This window comes from Durio zibethinus, chromosome 18, assembly GCF_047325235.1.
Source record: "Durio zibethinus cultivar Kanyao isolate XHJ-2024 chromosome 18, ASM4732523v1, whole genome shotgun sequence".
NCBI classification, from domain to species: Eukaryota; Viridiplantae; Streptophyta; class Magnoliopsida; order Malvales; family Malvaceae; genus Durio; species Durio zibethinus.
Window position 1 is genome coordinate 18,171,886 of NC_143179.1, and position 24,208 is coordinate 18,196,093.

Sequence of the window (24,208 nt, forward strand, 5' to 3'; positions counted from 1 at the left end):
TCATTTAATTTTCATGCACTTAATGACAACAGTGGAACTTGGACATGCAATATTATACATTCTACAAAATTTACAAAAAACATAAAATGCAACTTATTGTTCATTATACAGTACCAATCGACATATATATATAAGAATTGTTCACCCTTTCAATTTTATTGTGAATGTTTTTCGAAGTGTTCTATATATATATATATATATATATATTAATATGGTTGTCTGAATAATAGGGTTCATTTGGCAATGTGATGGGAGGAACTTCCATCTTGTCATAACTACGTTATATGACGGGACTTTCCTCCCATCATAGTGCCAAATGAACTTAGTAATAGTAACTATAAGGTCTGGTTGACGGCTACCAGAAGAAATTGCTAAGCTGGGAATTAGAAGGTTGGGAGTCATCGAGATCGTGAGACGGGGAATGGACGTGTCTGCCTTCGTATGTGGTTATTACCATTCTAGGATCCTCTGCTAATCTCTCCACTCGCTTCTTTACTCGACAACTATCTTGCGTACAACGATAGTAGCTCCTGCATACAATTATTTTTCCAAAAACAAATACATTTAATAAATGTGAGAGAGAGAGAGAGTTTCTGGTTCAATTAATGCATGTGAAATTGATTTAACTTGCTCATGCCAAGACAATATATATGTCAATGCGACATTAAATGGAGATATGGTCTGCTATTGATATACAATTCCAGGGGCTTGTTTTTCCACCTATATAGCTTATTCTGAGAATTTAGAAACTGCAGCGAATTCTAAAAAAATAATAGCAGAAAAGCTACTATATATTATTAAATTAAGAGGAAATTCACCACTTATAACTGGGGTCTAATTACATTATAACTTACTTAAAATCCGCCATGTACCAATTACCAATGAAAATCAGTCTTAAAGTAAATTAACGTTTATTAAAAGGCAAAAGTGTTATTACATTTGAACTCTTGGCAATTAGGTCTTTTTTGGTTCAACCATAACCAGTCAAAATAACTAGTACTTAATTTCCTTAAAGATGTTTGTAGTAAATAAACTCTAGAAATACCCTAACAACAGTGAATGTACCATGAATCAGAATATGAGTTCCAAAGTTACATCCCCATCTCCAAAGGGAAAAGATTTTAGTTTTGAATATGACTTTCAACATATTTTGAATCGACAACATACTCTAACAGGGCTTTGCAAACAGAAGAATTTTTTAGTGTTTAATTTTTTCCTATTGACTCATCCTTCCTCTAACGTAAACCAGGTTTTTTTTTTTTGGTAGAACATGGTAAAATAAAAAGTGATCAAAATAAACAGTTGAAAAACACACAAATCCAGGACAATGAGATATGATTAAGCACAAATGCGAGGCTGAAATTTGAAATGAAAATTGAGGACACTAAGCACGCTTTTGACCAGCACATAGATCACCTCGTCAACCCCATAATTTTTCAAAGAACATGATCATTCTCAGAAGCCCATATTAATAGGTGCATAACTATGCAGTCTTAACTACTCATTTAGAGCTGAAATCATTGCCTTGACTTTTTTTCCCTACTTTGTAAGAAAGTCTGGTGGTTTTCTACATAGTGACAAATCAAGAGTGAAATCTTGTCAACAAAAATGAGTAAACTACACTGTTTAGCTTAGCAGCAGCTGCAAAATGCTTAGGATTCAAACTCTATAAAGCACTCGGGAATAAAACTCCTATGGTCTACACATTGATTGTATCTTTTTAATCATCTCACTTAAAATTTATAGGTAATTAGTGAAAGGGTCCAATTTAAATATAAAATCACGGAAAATCTTATATTACAGATGTCAGTTAATACCATTTTAACAATCTTTCATCATGTATAAAAAGAGACAAAAACCTATCATGTAATAAATTTAGAAATGTAACAAACAATAACAACAGAACAAAACCTAGGCTTTGTATCAAGTTAAACATCCAATATCCAATCTAAAACCAATTAATAATATGTGGAAGAACACAACTTGAATATAAAATCATATAAAATATAATACTTATAACAGATGTAGGATAATACCAATGTAACATTTTAATCTTATCAATAGTTAATTTATATCTATATATCATGCCAATTAGTGAGGCAATTTAGCATGAATTATCAGTTCATAAAACGACTTTGAAACCACGTCTACATTCTTATATTTTAATTAGTTTTTTTAAGTAAGGATTTGAACTCCAAAACTCTTACTCAAAAGAAAAGCATATCTTCAAGTTACAGCTTATGGCCTCCTTTGTACCGATAACAATAAAAATGAAAGACATAAAAGCTGTTAAAGAGATGATATTTTCTGACGACGATTACACAGTAAGTCAGTAACCTACCGTATACAATTAGACTCCTTGATGGCTGATATCCTCAAGTAAGTATATTCTCTTCTGCCTTTGAAATAGAAAATTATTCTAATAATTAAAAAAAATAGTTTCTTAAAAATTTGGAGTAAAATATATCTAATCAATGTGTATATTGCCCTTCCAGGTACAATATTTTGCATATCGTCAATGTTCAAAGAAATAAACATAGCCTAAATCTTCTTTGTGGTACTGAATCTGTACAAACTCGGTTTAAAAATGTCACTGTTCTAGTCTAAATTTTCTTCATTTTAAAATTTTTCTAATTATTATGTTTAACTTTTGTCATCCTGTTATGATGGCTGCTTAATTTTTCCTGATTCAAGGCATGAAATAGTGAACCTTTAATTAATTAAAGAACATATATACCATTTTTATTCTGGCATTGTTAAAGATCTTTTGGCTTCCTTTTTATGGTGCATTATAATTGATCAATTGTTGTATACTTTTTTACCTCTTTTTTATCTCCACATTGTAACTTTGTATCTTTTGAAGGTAATAATTATCATGATTAATATCCCCTTAATTATCCTTTCAGAGATCTCATGCAATATCAGGCCTGTAAAGCCTAAGAGTCATGATAACAAGTATAATTACAAGACAGAAAAAAAGGAAGGAAACATAGCAGGTGTATGGGGTACAACTAAGGGTAAAATTTGATGTGAATGTTAGTAACTTTTCGTTGAGATTTAATTGTTAAAAAGCCAAAAAAAAATTTAAAATGTGTAATTGATATATACCTGGGATGCTGGGTGTTCTTTACCACTTTCTGGCCGTACTTTCTCCACTTGTATCCATCATCCAATACATCCACATCGCTCATGGTCTTGAAGCAAAATCTAGGTTCCCTTACCTTTCTTCTTGCTTTTATCCTTTTCATTTTCATTGCAGAAACGGCTAAATGATCATCTACACCAATTTTCTTGCTTGCCAAACACTCGTTTACCTCTCCCCATGCCCTAAAACCATATCAAACAAAACCTCAATATCATTTACTAAGATACAAGGAGATATATCTGCTTGGAAAACCAATTTTTTGTTTCTTGGGTGATTGAAATATAATTAAAATTTTTTTTGACTTATGAAGAGTTAGTAAATATTTACTATTTCATTTTACATGCAAGCCAAGAAAAGAGAGAAAGAATAAAAGAATAAAACCAAGAAAAAAGTAAAATAATAATAATGAAAAAACGGAAATTAATCTTTGCATAATTATAATTTTAAAAGTGCAATATTTTTACCAGAAATTTGCACTAGATCTCTGCAAGGAAAGGAGTTGGGGTCCTCCAAAATCAGAAGCAGGGTCTTCTCTATGCTTTTGAGCGGTGGAAGATGAGAGTAGGGTTTCAGTCAGATTAGCAGCAGAAGATGCATCAGCTTCAGCTGCAAGGGGAGCTGCTGCAGCTATATTGAAGGCTTTGAGAGATTGATGGCAACCTAATCCTAATGGAGGGCAGCTCAAGTTTGAAGGAAAAGTAAAGAAACCCATCTGAGTAGGCATCTCTTGCTCCTCAAACAAGCCCTGGTTTAGCATGGCTTGGGAGGTTGATGACATCTTCTTTCTCTCTCTCTCTCTCTCTCTCTGGAGGCTGGAAACCAATTAATTCAGGTGTTGGTTCCCATTATATATAGGAGGAAATTTCGGTACTAGGGATTTTAAATGATCGAATACAAATAGAAGGAGTCTAGATTAAAAGAATTGGCCGAGGGTCTCTCTCAAACTTCTAGGATTGATAGGCAAAGAGAATTATATTACTAGGATTTGTTATTGTTACTATGAAATGAAAGTAGTAACCAAATACCTTTAATGTGACCTACCACTTTTCATTTTGGCTCTTCTTTCTCTTTTTCCCCACTTTATGTGTGGAAAAAACTACTTCTATTACTAAAAACTTAAAAATCCTTCAAAAAGTTTACTGTCTCATGTTTTAGAAAAACAAAAACTACTATAAGCATAAGAAATGATGGTGTTTACTTGGAAGGATATTGCTTGTTTAATATCCAACAACTTTTATCTACATTTATCTGGAATTTTAAATGAAATATTTTAGAAAAAAAATTTATGTAATTCTTAACTTGATGGAAGCAAGACTTGCCAAAAGCTAAGATGGTTAATTTATCATACTTGTCAAGAAAAGAAAGTCAGAAGACGTAAGAAGAATTAAGATTGCAGAATATATTTTGAAGCTAAAATCAATAACGTATTTAAAGAAAAAAGAATCCATTATGAAAAAATTTTTAAAGAGATTAACTATATATTTAGTGACATTCATCTTTTTATACTTCATAAATACTGACTTGATCATTTAATTGCACATACAATTGTCTAATTCAAGATCATGTGTAAAGCAACATATAAACTATGATAATGTGGTTAGCAAGGTATAATCAAAAGAAAGGGTGTGAAATTAAAGGGCTAAACTGCGACATTCAATTAACTGTTTAGGCTTCTTTTTATTTGAAATTACTGTTTAGACTTTTAATTGATCAGCAATGTGCGTTTTTAGAGTTATATGTAGTATAAGACAGTTTACTTTTTGACCTTTAAAAGCATGTAAATTTCATGTCTCATTTGTTAGTGGAATTTTCCTGTTTTAAGTAGGTCAACAATAGACGACAAATTGGGTAATTTGTAGAGGCTTTCCTTGCTAGATTGCATGGAAAATCCATGCACTCCATTGTCATCAAAGTTGGCTAAACCTACTCCAGGGTTAAAAAAAAAAAGAAAGAAAACAGATGAGTACATAAATATTAGATGGAGAAATCTTAAATATGATCGGGCATAATGATAAGTGAAAATATGTACACACTATCATTCACCAGAATCATAATTTTTTCTGTCATTTTGTGGGTTTCTTTTTGTGGGTATAACTTAATTTTTCTAGGGGCTTTTTTAACGACAAAAAGGAAAAGAGAAGGAAAATATCAAGGGCAATGATGATGAATCTTGGGTGCAAATCTAGCCCCTCTGCCATCAGCGGTGAAGATATCATTATGATTGATGAAAGAGGCCCTATTGACTTTTGGCAGAAAAAAGGCTTCTCACCTTTATCTTCATTTCCACCCTTTTGCTATTTCACCTTTTTCATGTACTTCTTCCTTAAAACAAAACCAAAACCAAAATCAAAATCCAACCCCACACCTCTCTCTACCCACCATTTCTCAAATTCCAAACCCACCCCCATTATATTGTTATCATCATCTCTTCAATTTAACATAATAATAATAATAATAACAATAATCCTTTTGATAATTTTCAATTCTTAATTTCCTAAGTAAAATATTCCTTGTGGACCATACAATTGCAAACAATTCATCCAACCATTAATGGGATTAATTATATCTCTCTATTATTCAACAATTATGTTAATTTGGTACTTTTGCTGGTAAATTTTGGGTAAAATCACCAACTTTCACTTATTGGAAAATAATGAGTGTCGGCATATGATGGGTTAAAAATCATAGACATGTTATAGATTAAAGTTGGAGTTTTTGATTAAAATCATCATGAGCAAAAGGAGCCTAGCTACAATGATATGTATATTATATCATGCAAAAGAAAACAATAATTAGATGCTGTTTAATTTATAATTTTTAATTGATTTTTCCTTTGGGGGATAGAAATTAATTTGAATCAATTATGAGTTCTTTATATTTCCTTCTTTCATGCATTGCTGAAAGCATCTAATCAATCGAGATGACAATAGTAACTATGCCAACTGAAAGAGGGAGACCTCAGAAATAATAATTTAATTAATATTAAAATAATTAAAATAAATGTTCTATATGCTCTCCTAGAGAGCTACAGTTTGTTTATTTTGTAAAAAAAATTATAGAAATTGAAGAAATTTAAAAAATAAATATAAATTATAATTTTTTACAAGTCGTGATAGAAAATCCTAACAATTATTCAAAATTTTTTTTTTTATCTCGTTTGCTTTCTTTTTATTTTGTTTCCCTATTTTCAATCATTTTTTTTAATCAAATAGAGTCCAAAATAATTTGTTGGCTTGCAATACTTCATGCATGTAACGAGTAATAACCAATAGCATCGATCCCATGACCATTATCTAATGCAAAAATACGATATTGAGAGTTCACACATTAGCTTATCAGTTGGGAGGAAAAAGATTTATGACTCCAACTCATATATATTCATTTAAATACCACACTTAAAAGAATTTTTTTAAAAAAAAAAATTGAAAGGAAGAAAATCTAATAATCAATTAAAAAATAAGTACATATTGAATGTTAATTTTTTTTTATAATAAAGGTTGTCAAATTATCAAAGATTAAATTTTAATTATTAAAATTAAGCTTTTAATAATTTATTAACAAACTATATAAATATTGGTGTCTTAAAAATTTAAGATATCAATTATATTGTATAATCAAAAGTCATCTTGTATTTTTTTTGGGGTTAATTGATGGACCTTATGATTTACAAAATCTTGTAAAATTTTATAAATAAAATTGGCCAAAATTTAAAGAAACCTTTTGTTGATACTAATTGCTAAAAGAAAGTTTTTTAAACCAAAGTTTATTAAATTTTAAATAGTAATTAACAGTACTTTAAACTCTCAAAAAGCAATGCCTAATTTTTGCTCATCCATTTTTTTTTTTTTGGTGTTGAAGCTGGCGTGGGACTAACGTAGTGATGATGTCACAATGGTACGTACAGTGGGAATAATATCGAAGCATAAAATGCGGTGACCCTTTTTGGGGTCTTTGATTTTTTTTTTTTTAAATAAATTTAATTAAATATGGTAATGATATACTATATCAGACTATCAGTATTCTTTAATTACATAATGGGGCCTAATATGGGGGGAGATAGGGGGGGGGGGTGGCAAACTCCATCATTTCATTTTGTCTCTGTTTATAGGTGGCCATTATGTCACTTAGATTTCTTCTTTTCCACCATCTCACTGCTTATCAATTAATTACCAATTTTTGGATTTTTCTTTTTTTTAATAAAAAATTTAGAAATAAATAAATTGCTACGTTTTTCAGGTGTTTATATTTTGAACAGCATCAACGACAGATCATCCAGGCTCCAATCTAAAATATTTTGCTTTCAGGATGAATGATGTAATCGACTGTCAATCCCGTTAATAGGAGCCTTTTTTTTTTTTTTTTTAAATTTTGTTTTTCATTCCTAAACCGCTGTTTTCAACCATATATATAATTTTTTCTATTTTATTTTACTTTTGAAGAAAGAAACATAAATATCCAATATTAAGAATGATGACGGAACAAATATTTATTATTTTTAATATATTTGAATTTAAATTTATTTAATATTTATAATATTTTAACATATTTTAATATTTTTTTAAGTTTAATATTATTATTTAAATCTAAATCTATTTAAATAAGTACTATCCATTCAAATATTTAAATTCATAAAAATATTTATTTATTTAATTTTTTTTGTTAAAATATAAAATAAACAAGAATCTTACATAAATATATAAAAACAAAATTTTTGACAAAAAAAAAGAAAAGATCCAAAATGGATGGTCTATTATTCGGACATGTGAAGGATTTTAAACAATCAATAAGTTTAATTATTACTCACTTGGATATTACATTTATTAAATATGAATGTATCAAATAATTGATTAAAGAATCAACTCTTGACTGTAATTTTAGTGGTTGTTAAATTTTTTATAATATTTCTGATTAGATTTCAATAGAAGTCCTTTGAATCATTAAAAAATGTTTAATGACTATAATTATATTATTAATTAATTCTATGAATTATTATAAAATTCTTTGATTACAATGTATCATTGATTTAGCTTTGATTTATAATTTAGGATATTTTATTGGAAAGGTATGCCAATTGAAAATTTAAAAGAAAATAAATATAATTAATGCATTAAAATTTTTAAAAATTTTATGAAATCAAACCAATTCATATAAATTTAAAAAGAAATAAATATGAATAAATATAATTAATACAAAATACATGACGATTGATAAATTTAATCCACATGTCAATATTATAAGCCATTCACATTGGACAAATCTTTTTTTGCCAAAAATTTTGGCTTTTATAAATTTATATGAGATTGATTTAGCTTTAATTTATAATTTAGGATTTTTATTGGAAATAACAAGTCAATTGAAAATTTAAAAGAAAATAAATATAATTAATGCATTAAAATATTTTAAAATTTTTATGAAATCAAATCAATTCATATCAATTTAAAGAGAAATAAATATATGAATAAATATATTTAATATAGGACATATGGCGATTGATAAAAGTTATCCACATGTCAATATTATAAGCTATCAACATTAGACATTTTTCTTTTTTGTCAAAAGTTTTGCATTTTATATATTTATATAAGATATAAAATGTGCAGAAAAAAACATACCTAACCAAACCTATTAAAGTCTTAAATTTGCATTTAATGTTGGATATTCGAAGTATTGTGGTAATTAAGCACATAAATATATACATGTACATATAAAATTTTACTCGTTGATTGAATATCGTCCCCTTAAATTTTAAGTTAATAATCACATTAACATAACAAGAGAACATTTATTTCACTTTTTCCTTAAATTTCATGTATTGTTTAATGTAGTCAATTAGGTAGATTAACTTACATTTGGATAAGAGTATTTGGATCAAAGAAAATTCAAGTCATTTTAGTTTTGATTCAAGTAAAATGTTGGATTAGTTTACTTCAAGTCAAGTTTTTTCGAATTGAAAAAAAAAATTATCATTTCAAGTTAGAATTATTCAAGTTTGACACTCAAAGTACTTAATTGATTTTAGATAATTTCAATGCCATTTTTTTTAATCAACTTAAGTTCATGTCATTTTAAGTTAATCTTTTGAGTTGTTTGAGTTCAAATCATTTCATATTTGAATTAATTCAAATTTGAATCAATTCATATTTGAGTTGAATGAGTTTGAATTGTTAATTTTTTTTTATCAAATCAAATTAGATTGATCTCAAATTTGAGTGAAGCGAATTTTTTGAATTTGTATAAGTTTTGTCAACTCTATACTTATGATGTACAAAAAACATTAATCTAGTTAAAAACAACATGAATTAACTCATTAAAAATATAAATTAATAATGACCATAAGTCAAAATTGTCATTCTTACTTTGAATTTATTTTGTTATAACCCAATTAACCAGATTGGGTATCAGAAATATATATGTGTGTGTGTGTGTATAAATAAATTTTAAAGGGTTTTTTTGCCTCTTAATCTGCTATTTATTACTTCGTTTTCATTTTTAATAGTTTGTTCTAAAACCTTAATGGTCACATAATAATTTGAATTATAGAATAAAATCAAATAATCCTCTTTTATGTAATAAAATTTAATTTTCTAAGATTATTAATTCTAAATGTTATCTACTTAGGTGTCTATGTGGAGATAAATTATAAGAACTTAATCTAAATAAAAAAAAAAGATTGAATAAATTATTAGTGATGTCAAGAGGTGAAGTGAAGGCAACAAAAAAGGAAAAGTGTAAAATCTTTATATATTTTTCTAAATGTTTGGAGATTAAAAAGAAAAAAAAAAGAAGAAATCAAGTAACATGAATTGGATGGCCGAGTTTCCAAGCTATCATCAAACAATTGATCAAATTACATGGAATGATTGCATTGCTCTCTCTTTGAAAATTTGTTGTCTTTTTTTTTTTTTTTCATTTCCTTCCACAATGCATCACATTTCTCTAGGCTATTTGATGTCTCTATCTTATCTTTGTAGACACTTCTCCCATGCTTCTCTCTCTCTCTAGGTCTAAGATGGTTTTTTTATAGTATTTTTTTTTAATAAAAAAGAAGAAAGAAAAATTGGGTTAATTGTTATAGTGGAAATTGTACATTGGTACAATAATCTTAATGATGAATAAACAACATACTACCAACTTCTAAATTTCATGTGTCTTGGGGAATTGTGGGTACTAGGCATTAAAAAAAGTAAAAATTTTGTGCTCAATTCATATTTTAACATTTTTCAGGCTTCATATATCATTACAAGAAAAAAAATAGGATATTATCGATAAAATATTTCGTTGATAATAGCTTTTTTATCTTGATAATTTTTTTATTACTTAAAAAAGTAAGAAAGTGGATCGATATGTTTAAGGAAAAAAAAAGAGAGAATAAACAAAGAAAGCTTGGAACAAATACTATATAAGTAGGTCGGATATAGAAAAAAATTTGAATGTAAAGTAGAAAATTTGAAGCTTAGAAACAAGAGTGAAAAATAAAGTTTTCATAAAGGTTTATGTAACCAAAATTTAGATTAAATAAACAATTTAGATAGAGCCAGTCACATGTTAGAAAGCGAACATGACTTTTCAATTTTTTTTTAAATTAAAAAAATTACCCAAATTTAAAGTAACTATCTAGAATTCATTTGAAGTTTCTCTTTCCTTATTAAATGCTAATTCAAATGAATTTGGAATCTTATTTTAAAAACATCCAAGTATTACCTCAAACATACTATTGATGAACAAATTTAGACAAATAAAAGGCCATTAGATCAGACACCTAAATGACTTTAGTTGAAATTAAGATTCAAATAAACAAAACCCAAATAGCTAAGGTTTTGATAGATATTCATGTTGGTTGGATCATTAATACTATCCATCCACATTGGCACATTGAATCCCTTGCATCACTAATAAAGTGATACTCAAGTCCTTGTTAAGATTAAGTGAAAAATTCCAAAGCTTGGCCAAAATAATTAATCCTAAAACAAATATAATATCTTAGTTCTACATTTTTTTAAACTTTTAGACTATTTGATAGGGGATAATTATGGGCCTTTTATGGTTAAAAAGGTATAATAGTATTTTTCAATGAGAAAGTGACTCATTATCAAACAAGTGCCATTTTTGTCATTAGGTCAGGTCCATCTTATTTCTCGAAATTTACATCCTATATCTCACTTGACAACATGTGAATATATTGACTTGTCATTCTCTTATTGGGTATTCCCATGTCATTTCAGGTCCATTAGCCCTAAACACTGTTTTGAGAGCTCGAATCACTAAAATTTGGACGCCTCCCTCCTTAAATATAAATATCCTTTCTTATATTAGGTATAGGCAAGTAATTCTCTACATCATCTCTTTTTAGAATTCTCTTTTTATCTCTTTCTCTTTCGAACACTAACTTGAATGTTAAAACATAAACGCTAAAAATCATTTTAATTTTCTTCTTGATCAATCTCAAATCTCCTTAGGTTTTACATTTTTGCCTTTTAGGTTGAGCTCGGCACCAACATATCCCGAAACTTGATTTTAGTCATCGAAAGAAATTAAAAGACGAAAACAAAGAATGTAACATTTTTTTTCTTGTTTTTTGATTGTCTGGACTTAATTCTTTCCTCATATGATTTTAAAGGCAAATGATGTAACTTTGTTAACACGCATGAACCACTAGCTTCAACACTTTAGTGCTCGCCATTGATGCTGCATGAATATTTTTTACTTTAACCATTTTATATTAGAAACCTTAATTTTATTCTTGAGCCATCTAATTCAATATTTTGAAGATTAGATTAGAGAATGAATCGTGAAAGGTTTCTATTTGTTAGGATAGGTTTACATGCAAGTAAAAAAATCTCATATCACTAAGAAATGTGAGTGAAATGTACTATATATATATATATATATATGAAGAACCCAAGAACCTAATTATTTAAACTTTTGAGCTCAAATGGTGTTTAACATTTATGCATGCGCTCTTTAGTGTGCTCCTGTAGGCTCCAAGTGTGGTGTATCTCTCTAATAATTGGTATCAGAGTCGAAGGTTCGACTTGGATGTAGTGAGTATAATAATATGCAGAAGCAAAACACCTAAAAAGGTAATGTACTGAGGCAACCTATGATGGAGTGCAAGGTTAAGGCTATGATTGAATGCAAGTTTAAAAAAGCATTGAGACAACTTAGGTGGTAATGTTGTGTGTTGTAATTGAGTACAAAAGCAATGCACTGAGGCAACCTATGTTGGAGTGCAAGGTTAAGGCTATGATTGATTGCAAGCTTAAGCGAGGGGGTATTGAGATAACCTAGGCAGTAAAGTTATATGCTATGATTAAGTATAAGCTTGAGGGACATTGAGAGAACTTAGACTCACACAGAGGCAAAGTTGAATTGAATGTAGGGCTTAAGGTGTATTGAGACTATTTAAGACATGAGGTTGCTTGGCTTAAAGGAGGTGTTGATAGGATTTACTTACACAAGAATCTCGAGATGGGACTTGAGCAAAACTCTCAAGTGAACGAAAAAAATTGTTAGGATAAGTTCACATGTGAGTAAAAAAATCTTACTTCACTAAAAAATGTGAGTAAGAGGTCTCGTATATACATGGAAGACCTAAGAACCCAATAATTTAATTTTTTAACCTTAAGTGGTGTTCAATATATATGCATGGACTCTTTAATGTACTTCTGTGGGCTTCAAGTGTGGCGTATGCCCTTAACACTATTCTCGGTTCATTTTTTATGTCTAATTAGAAAGATTTTTAAAGATTAAATAGTTGATTTTTGTATTTAATAAATAGTAAATATAATAAATATTTAACAAAACATGCATCTTATTTATCTCCATTTAGATGGACAGTGAAATTAATTTCGATGAGGTTATAAATAATGATGACAGTAAAATTAATTATTATAATAGTAAAATTAAGTATTATAACAATGAGATTAAAATTAATGGTGAAATATTTGTTTGGATTCAAATACAATGTTGGTGATGAGATGAAATATAGAGAAAAAAATTACTATTAATGATATTAGAATAAAGTTTGTACGTAATGAAAATTTTAATATATTTGACATTATGATATTAATAAATTATTAAAATATTTTTATATTAAATAATGGTTTTTTTTCATAAATAATAAAAAAATTAATAAAAAATTTATTTAGTTATTAATTAATTTATTATATAATTATATAATTATATTTATTTATGTTAAATTAATAAAGTTATTTAAACAAATTTAAATAAAAAATGAAATATAAAAATAAAGGTTAAGTGACAGGGAAATAATTCACTGCACTGTAGTTCCAACGGTATAGAAAAAAAAAAAAAAAGAAAAAAAAAAGATGTATGGGTATCTTTGGACAGAATGAGTACGGTGGAATCCAAAATTTTCAGTGGACCAAGAAGGTTTCAGTCTTTTTCTTTTCTTTTTTTTTTGCCTCCAATGCATTTCGAGTGAATCAATTGCACTGATTTTTTGTTTGTCAAATGACAAATTACGGTACGATTAGATAAAAAAGCACTCCAATTATATCGTGGCGACACTTCAACCAAATCCAAATGCACCTTTAGTGGTATAGTTTTTAATGCAAGGATAAGAGATAAAAGGTTTAAAATCTCATCATTTACAAAAATTGGTTTAAATAATTAAATAATAAATATACTTAAAATTGAGATGATTTTTTTTTTTATGAACATGTAACGTAGTATTTTTTTTTATTGTGTAGTATGTAATAATTTTTTTTATAAAAAAGATAATAATATGAAAATAATAAAAAAAATTATAAATATTAAAATTTGAATATCTTGAACTGCTAAATGTCATTTCTTAAAGTAATTATATGAATTATTTAATTAAATTTCATATTCTAATAAGTAATAGCTTAATTACACTCTTCTAGTAAAAAGAATAAGAAAAAAAAAATTCAATTAAATAGAGTTATAAAATAATAAATTTGGCTATCAATTCCAATAATTAGATTAAAAAATTTTTCATCTTATCCTTCTCATCTTTTTTACCAAACAAAAATTTAATGAGTTTTTCATTTTTACAAAATATGAAAGTTTTAGATTATGTAAAATCCCCAAAATTTTAAATTATGAGTTGAGTTTTTTTTTTTAATAAAATATCATAATTTAATAATAGAAAAAAGGTACAAATTTATTGAACCGATTAAGTTGAGAACTTATAATATAGTACTTTAGGGCAAGAGAATACATTAGGTTTCTATTCATAATTATTGTAGTAGATTTGAGGAAAAGAACCCTAAACTTATTGGCCAATATGAAATTAATTAATTGCTAGGTATATATATATGTGTGTGTTTTTTTAATCGATTAAATTTTACAATCTCTTCTTAAATTCACTACATTCGCAAGTAATTCTCCGAAAATGCATTTAAAAACACAAATTCAGACCCAGAATACATGAGGAAAGCTTAAACCAAATAAGATGAGAGTTAATTAGGTGATATGAGTTAGAGATAAAGGCTTAAAAACTAGCAAAACACTTATTATATATGGTGCCAACCTAATTATTACTGAGTATAGATGCTATACATTATCAATTAATTATATAATTACATATCATATAAAAAAATTTAAATATATTTTTAAGATTAATTTTATTTACTTTTTAGGATTTTAAAATTTTAAAATTAATTTTTTTATGAAATATCATTATGTGATTGATCATTGACGGTATAAAGTATTTATATATTAACAATGCATCAATTACGGAATTGGTTTTAGTTATTGAAAATCGTTTTATTTTTGTTAAAAATAAATATACATTATGTGAAATTTTATTTACTTTTTAGGATTTTAAAATTTTAAAATTAATTTTTTTATGAAATATCATTATGTGATTGATCATTGACAGTATAAAGTATTTATATATTAACAATAAATCAATTACGGAATTGGTTTTAGTTATTGAAAATTGTTTTATTTTTGTTAAAAATAGATATACATAATTATGTACCAAAGTCCAAAAATAAACAAATTACTAGAAAATATTATATAGTACTGTTTGTTACAAACTAAATAAAAGTAATTTTTTTTAACTCATGAAACTTCACAATTTTTTTTAAGATCCTAATTCATATTAATTTTGATTTAGCAAATAAAATTAGTAGCGAAATGTAGTATTTAAAATTATGAACTTTGAACCTACAACTTAACTCAATTAATTCGTATAATCACTTTAAAAAAATAGCATTCAACAAATTTATGATTTTAATCCCAATACTAATAATTTTTTTATTCCCAAATTAGGATATTTTTATAAAAAAATTACCAACTTCAATTAGTGTGATTGTCATTTCACTTGGAACAAGGATGTAATTTCATCTTTCTCTAGCAGCCCCAAAGATTTATTTTAATAAAAAATTAAAGGCTACCTAGGCATAGATTATATTTTTAATAAATTATTACAAAGAAGACTTTTAAAAAAGTAGGTCTAATTGGATTTTTCACATGATGGGATGTAATATTTGTTTGTATTTGGTACATGTAAATATGTGGGTGTTTAGTGAATAATGTGCCTGGAGTGGGTGGCAGGAAGGCGGGACAACCGACCAAGATTTGTAGGTAGATTTAATTTGCTCAAATAGGTAAAAACAACAAGTAAAAAGGTTAACATTTGTATGTATTGCCACTTTTTTTTGGGGGTGCATCATAAAAGGTAAAATGTCAATGCTTTTTGCTTATTTGTATGCACATGGATCTTTTCATTCATCAACAATCAAATGATTTGAGAGATCATAAAAGAAATATTTATATTTCATAATATAATCTAACCAATCATGCTTTTAACTAATAAAGTTATATATTTAAAAAAAAGAATCATAACTTGAAAATAAGATAATTTATTATAGGTACTAAAATTTGAATTTAAACTTATTAGATATTATTTTTTAAAAATAATTTTATGAACTAACTTAATTAAATTTAGATTCAGATATAAGTATTACTTTTACTATTATATATTAGTTATTACTTTTAAGGATAAAACGTACCATCAATCACTTAATTATGGTCATATTTTTAAAATGATCACTTAACTATTAATTTTTAATTTAATCACTAAAATTTGAATCAATATATCATTAAAAATTAACGGTTGGATGATAAAAAATAATTCAAATTGTAGCGATTAAATTAAAAATTTTATTAGTTTATTAACCATTTTAAAAATACAACTATAATTGAATAATCAATTATGTAATTTACCTTACTTTTACTTGTGTGCATATATATATTTATTTATTAGAGAAGGAGGCATGCATTAGAAATATATCTTGCATCCTAAAAGAACATTATTATACATGAAAGTAGTTCATTATTTGCCACTCGGCCACGGTCTAGATTAGATACGAAAAATAGATTGAAGTTTGGGTAAAAAAATCTTAAGTTTGAATCATTTTCTTATATTATGACAAAAAGAAAAAAAAGGCTATATTATTGGACTCATCTTATAAAAGTACTCTTAATTAAATCTTCAAGATCAAAGTTATTACCTTAAAAGGGCTTGGGGCCATTGAGTAAAAAAAAAAAAGTGTAAAATGAGCTTTTTGGGTTAGTGAATGTGCTTATGCTTTCCTCTAAACTCAATTGGCATTGGCTCTTTTATCTATCCTTTTGGGTCCATTTAGCCTCAAAGTGGGTTGCTAAAGAACACTTTTTTCTTTTTTCTCCAAATCTTTCATTTTCTGATCCGTTGATACGTCAAAATAATAGCCTAAAGATTGAAAATTCAGATAACTGGGTTGGCTAGCAAATGATTGGAGACAGCAACACTATAATCAGACATGACTCTCAGCTCCTTTTTGGGTTTTGGACATTATTAGGGTTTATGAGGCTCTTGGGCCTACCCTAAAGATGGAGGGATTTATAACCATTAAAAGTCTTTGCTATTATTACTAATGTTTGCCACTGCAAGTTACCAATGTCTTACAAATTTCTAACGATGTAATTATGTTCGATGTACTATATAATAAGATATTTTTAGGGATAAGGGAACAAATTGCCCTTAAATTATAATAAAATATTTTATTATAATATTTAAATTAAGAAAAATTTTAATATAATATATGAATTATAAATTAATTAATTAATATGATATTTAAAAAATCATTTATTTATTTATTTATCACATATCATTATATAAAATTAATCATGTTAAGAATGAAAATTAATTAATATATTTATAATTTAGATATTATATTATAAAATTTTTAAAATTTAAATATAAATTAAATATTTTACTATAATTTATGGCTATCGGTAATATTAACTCTTTTTTATATAAAATTTTTTTTAATATGAACATAAAAATTGCAAGTGCTAAAATTTAATTTAAGATATATTGAATGTCATCTCTTAAAAGTGATACGGATAATTGAGTTAAACCTTAAGTTCATTATATAATAAGATTTGATTATTTGACATGGTATAATTTCAGGTTCTCGAAATCTTCATCTGGTCCCTTATGGGGTTGATGAGATTAATGACAAAAGTTTACAATAAACATTGTATAATTTTCATTAGCTAACTGGCTAATTAGAAAACTTGAATTTTGTAGAACTTGGTTTGCATAAATTTTAATTAAAGTCTAGTTTTTTGGAATCAGCTTCATTGGTATACTTAAAAATTTTGTTTTAGACCTTTTGAAGTAGAATTAACAGTGCTTGATCCTGTTGCTCAATCAGTATAATTGAACCTCTCAGAGCTTCTCTACTTCGATATTTTTAGTTTTTGGGAAAAAAAAAATTATGAAAGTCAAAGACAGAGTGCTAACAAACTAAAGAGATCAATTTATTGTAGTTAGTGTTTATTCATCGACACAAGAAAATAAAAATCAAGAATCGACAGAAAGCCTGAATGATTAATCCTAACGGAAGACGTTACAGCTTACATGTATGGATCCAGTAAATAAGCAGCTTAGCCGTTGAATCAACTAAAAAAAGAGAGGGCGAAACTTTGGAAAAAGATCATCAAGCAAATTTTGCAAATTTCGCATGGCTTTTGTCAATAAATTTTTAGTTTCATTTACCAGATTCGATTTATGACAACTGCAAGTATCGAAAAAATTTTGTGTGGCTTTTTTAGAGGTAGAGTCATTTTATTTTGATTAAACCAGTTTACAAAGTACTGATAAAGCAGTATTGCTAGCTCACTTAACAGCCCAAAAGAGAATTTGCTTTGTCACTGGGGACATTGGGTGCTGGAGTTTTTTCTTCTTTAGTTTTTCATACACGGTTGATCATCATCATTGGTTCTTATAGATCCTTCTCTGGTTCTGGTTTGATATTGAAGGAGTATAATTTCTGGTTTCGGGTTCAAAGTTGAAAGAAATCTTGGTAATTAACTCAATAGGCCTTCATCCATTATAGGCAAAGCTCCTCAAAGCGAAGCTAAAGAGTAGGATTTTGATGCAAATCAGAAAATGGGTAATTTATCCAGGAAGAGGAGAATAATCTTTGAGCCCTAAATTACTCCTTTGTTACTATTAACAAATCAATCGTGATGTTGCTCAAAGGCTTTTTTAATAGCCTTTTTTTTTTTTAATTTGTAGAAAACTAAATTATTGCAATGCTGCTTTTATTGAGTTACTTATATTTACAGATTGGGACAATACTTTAGTACAATGGCTTCTGCCTTGATCCAGATCACGCTGAAGTGAAAAAAGCATATTTTGGACAAAATTCCTTAATTACTGCACTCCCGATTAACCCAAAAAGCATCTCCAAATCACTGTTTTCCGAATTCCTTAATATAAATAGGGAAGCCTTACGCCCCATCCCTTATCTCTTTCTTCTTTTCTCTTTTTAGTTTCTTAGTTCTTTTCTTTTTAATTTAGTTTAATTATTAGTTTAGATGACATATTTATCAATAACAAAATTTTGTTTCTTTAAATTTTTTTATTTGAATACAAGAAGTATTTTTCTAGGATATTTTCTTTCATTGTTCTAGTCTTAAGCATTGTTTTTACTTTCTAGCAATCTTTTCTTTTACAAGTTTGATTTAAGCATTTTTTAATTCTCTATGAGTTTAAGCTGTTCTTCTTTGATGATATACAAGTTTAGTTTTTGTGCAATCTTTATTTCAAAATCTTTACAAGCATTCAACAATCTTATTTTTTCTTGTTTTTAAGATTTTACTTATTGTTCTTTTAGATCTAGTTGTGGTTATACTTTTTTACTTCCCAAGTAAGAGTTGGTGAAATCAAGATCTAAGCTTACACTGCTTCTTAATCTTTTCTTTTCTTTATTTTGCAATCAACCCCTAAATTTTTAATTATTTAGATATAAAGTTTTAAGCTTTCACCATTGGTACTTGGAGAGCTATCCAACATTGCAATCTATAATCCTTTAGGAGATAATACTAGAATATTTCTATTTATTACTTGATCTGTTGCAAGCTATACAAAAAGTAGCAATTAAGCTTTTGGTGTTGCACCCATGGATTATAGCTGTGTTCTCAATGTCATTAAAATTTTTTAAAACTTTTATAATTTAGACTCTTTTTCTTTTATTTGCTTTAATTTTTCTTTGATTTTTTCTTATTTGCATGTGCAGATCCAAAAGTGTTGACTTAGCTCCAATTGATCAAAAAATTGAAAGAACATTAAGAAGAAGAAGAAAAGAGAAATTAACAGCACTACATCAACACTAATGACAAATGCAAATAATGAAGCTCAAAAAACCTTAAGGGACTATGCAGTTCCCAATTCTGATGGTTTTCAATCATTCATTAGAAGACTAGTCATTCAAGCCAACAATTTGAGATCAAGCCTTCAATCATACAAATGGTTTAAGCTTCTGTGTAGTTTAGAGGCAACCTACTGATGATCCTAACCTTTATCTTTTCAATTGTCTTGAATTATGTGATACTTTTCGTTATAATGATGTTTTTTATGATGCTATTAGACTAAGATTATTTTTTTTTTCTCTCAGGAACAAAGTGAAAAGTTGGCTGACATCATACCACTTAACTCAATCACAACATGGGATGATTTGGTACAAAAGTTTATAGTAAAGTTTTTTGCACCAAGTTAAGGAATTAGATCACCACATTTTTGCAAATAGATGGTGAAACATTATACGATGCATTGGAAAGATTCAAAAAGTTATTAATGAAATACCCACACCATAGATTACCCAGTGGCTTTAAATTCATATTTTTTACAATGGTCTTACACCACCAATGAGAACTACCTTAAACTCAGTTGCTGGAGGGACAATTATGAACAAGACTCCTAAAGAAGCAAATGAACTGCTTGAAGAGACGGTTGTTAACAACTATTAATGGGACATGAAGAGAAAAATAAAAAAAAAACCTACTGGTTTATTTGAGATAGATACTATCACTTCTATCAATTCCCAATTAGCCACCCTTACCAAAAAAAAAAAAAAAAATAGAAGCTTTAAGAGCCCAACCCCAGATCAACCATGTGAATGTAATCCTAAACCACTTTGTGACTTGTGATATATGTGAAGGACCCCATTGCATTGAAAATTGCTAATTTAAGATAAAACCCATCTTATACATCCAACTAGCTAAGTTTAACCCCAATCCCTATAGTAATACCTATAACCCTAGATGGTGAAACCACTATAATTTTTCTTTGAACCAACCAAACCACCAATCCAAGAACAACTAAAACAACAATTATCGCCCTAATCCATCAACTTACAACCAACCGTTACGAAAGAAATCCATTCTTGAGGATATGTTGACCTAATTGATGCAGGTCAATAATGCCAATATCCAAAGTCAAGCTGTATCAATTAAAAACCTTGAGAACAAAATAGATCAGTTAACCCAAGCTATAGCCAACCACTTTAAGGTACCTTGACCAGTAACATTGAATCCAGCCTCAAAAGACAAGGTAAGGAAGGTTGTAATACTATCTATTTTTTGAGAAATGATAGAATGAAAGATTCTGATGAGAAAAATGATTTTATAGATGAACCTATAGTGGTAAACCTCTCCAGTTTTGTAAAACAACTTGAGATAGATTTTATGAGAAAGGAAGACATGTTAGAATATGGAGAACTCTTGTGATTTGAAAGAGAAATTCTAGAGGAATTTGATCCCATGGCACTGGAATCCCTTAAAAACATTGAACCCTATGAAGAAGATCCTAAGGTAAAAAATATTAAGATGGACATGAGGAAGATCTTGAAAAATATGTTAAAGGGTTTGATGAAAAATGGCAAATGCTATTGTAAGTAGGGAGAGCATTATTAGAAAGCATTCAGCTTGAGATTGAGAGGATAGTTCAAGAAAAAATAATCCAAAATGAAGCAAGTCAAAAGGGGTAATCCAAAAAGAAGCAAGCCAAGAAGAATATCGAGAGGAAGAAGTAGAGAAAGAAGTGCAAACAAGACCAAGAATGATTGTCAGAATATACAGACAATATTTCAACATAACACCACCTTCTCCAATGCTTATTTAAAAAAAAACTACTAGAATTAAGAAAAGCCACATTTGTAAATGATTAAAACCTTGAACTTCAACAACTCTTGCCTAGAAAGTAAAAAGATCCAGGGAGTTTTATTATTCCTTACAAAGTTGAACATTTAAAATTTGATGATGCTCTTTATGATCTTGGCTCTAATATAATTTTAATGGCTTTGAATATTTTTATGCAGCTAGGGTGTGAAAAGTTGAAGCTTACAAAGTTCAACTTTAAATTTACTAATCAGTATGCTAAATTAATATAAGTGATAGTAAAAAATGTGCTTGTGAAAGTTAGTAAATATGCTTTCCTTGTAGATTTTGTTGTTTTAGAAATGAAGGATGATGAAGCTCCATTATTGTTAGGAAAATCTTTCCTATTGATTGCCAAGGTTTTAATAGATATTTATGACTCTAGCTTTACCCTTATATTTAAAAACAAAATGTTGAAGTTTGTGTTTGAAGAGTATGGTGTTCTTAAAGATGAAAATGATGTAAATATAGAGAGTTTGACCTAGTATATAAGCTTTCTGACTCTATGATTCAAAACCATTTGGCAACCCTTAGCTTCAGCAATGTCAACCCCATAAAGAACTCAAGCTTTGTCTATATTATTCCTACTAGGATAGTTAGTACACATTTTAAAATCAATTTTGTTTATGTCATTCCTCTAAGAATGAGGTAGTAAGGTAAACTCCTTTCTAAAGAGACAAGATGATTTTTATAAATGGTCAAGTTTAACCAAAATTGGCGTTGTTTAGGAGGCAACCCAAAATTTTATTATTATTTTATTATTATTTAAACACCATTTTTTTAATTATTATTATTATTATTTAATTTTTTCTTCTTCTCTTTCTTTTCTTCCCATTTCTGCGTTTGTCTTCTTCTTCCTTTTTTTTTTCCTTTTTCTTCATCCTTATCTGGTTCAAATCTATTGCATTAAATACACAATCCCTAAAGTCAAAAGCACCACCGATAGCTGCCAACGACCGACAAGCCACCAATCACGGACGATAAGTGTGATTTTTTAGTTGAAAAATAGGATTCGAATCTCAAAAAATCTGAGATTTGAATCCCAACATGCTCTATGAATAGAGCTTGCAAACCAGACCAAAAAGGGAGGGAGGCAAAAAAAAAAAGCCAAAAAAAAAAGGGCAGCTTCTGTAAAAAAAAAAAAATTTTACAAAAACATAAAAAAAAAAAACAGTCCCCTGAAACGGGGAATCCAGCGCCAGAAAGCCACCTAAAAAAAAGGAGAGAGATCAGTTGATTCTGTCAAAAAAAAAAAGAAAGGAGACCGAAACTTTGAGCCCCAATTTACGTCGATCGAGGTTATTTCCGGTAAAAAGGACATCGGATCTGGAAAGATCGCATCGTAGAGAACTTTCAAAAGAATTTTCACCTTTTTTGATGATCGAAAACCACCGGCAACGACTGTCGACGGTAACCCAGACGGAGGTCGGCACAGTGGTCCGACGACCGACCGACGAGCTCACCCCAGAGCTCTCTTCCCTTTTTTTTTTTTGAAAAACTGAAAGAATGAGCAAAATTTTTTTTTTCAGTTATTTATAGAAATCATTAAAAGCAAAACGACGTCGTTTTGAGCATAGGGTCAAAACGATGTCGTTTCGACCAAAGAGGATCCGCGAGTCGACCCGTGACTTGACTCGAGATCCGCGCACCTGACCCGCGATCAGTTTCCTTCATCAGCCTCTGACCAGTCTGATTGGACCGAAACCGAATCGCCCAGACCGAACCGAACCGGTATTGTACCGTCCAGACCGAGCCGAATCGCCGAACCGAACCGAGCGTTGACCAGATCGTTGACCGGTCCAATTCAGGTAAAAAAAATATTTTTTTATTTTTTTTAAATTTTTTTTTATTTTTTATATATAATATTTTATTAATATTTATGTATGTTAAAATATTTATATTTATTAGACTAATTGATGAAATTGTGGTTAATTGTTTTTATGTAATTATGTTAATAAACTTTAAAAACAATTATATAAAAATAAATTTAATAATAATACTAAAGTAATATAAAATATAGGAAAAGAAAATTTTTATCCGACGCTGAGATTCAAAGGAATTTCGAGTAGTGATGCCTACGAAATCTCTAGGTGAGAAGATTTTTTTAAAATATTACCAGCGTATTGGAGTATGTATAAAAAAAATTTTCAATACTATAAAAAAATTTTTTTAATAATAAATAAAAATTGATTAATAAATTAAAAATATGTAATAAAAATAGGAAGGAAAGAAATTTAATCCAATGATGGGATTCTAAAAGTATTCCGAGTAGAGATGCTTTAAGAAATCTCTAGGTGAGAAGAATTTTTGTAAAATATTACAGCGTATTGGAATATTTATAGAAAATCTTCAATATAATTAAATTCCTTTTTCTTCAAAATTTTAATTTTAATTAAAAAAATTAATAAAACAATTAATAAAATTTTTGAAAAAGATGTGTGCATCAACATATTATTATTTGCATTGCATACATGACATAATTTTTTACGAAAAGTAAATTTAGACCTCCCAAAGATGAGATTCTAAAAGTATTCCGAGTAGAGATGCTTTAAGAAATCTCTAGGTGAGAAAGAGTTCTTT

At 28.1% G+C, this 24,208-nt stretch overlaps 1 protein-coding gene and 1 non-coding gene across 2 annotated transcripts; both read right to left on the reverse strand.

The window, feature by feature from the left end:
- On the reverse strand, positions 1-4,116 carry LOC111300655 (putative WRKY transcription factor 13). The gene is made up of 3 exons (XM_022896277.2): positions 3,610-4,116; positions 3,109-3,327; positions 1-530 (listed from the first exon to the last, which is right to left on the reverse strand). Exons 1-3 carry the CDS (start codon positions 3,921-3,923, stop codon positions 356-358), a joined length of 708 nt encoding a protein of 235 aa, XP_022752012.1. The 5' UTR covers positions 3,924-4,116; the 3' UTR covers positions 1-355.
- A 16,067-nt stretch (positions 4,117-20,183) lies between these two features.
- Positions 20,184-20,290, reverse strand: LOC149513804 (small nucleolar RNA R71). The gene has a single exon (XR_016330174.1). It is a non-coding gene; the product is annotated as a small nucleolar RNA R71 (small nucleolar RNA).
- Between the last annotated feature and the right edge of the window lie 3,918 nt (positions 20,291-24,208).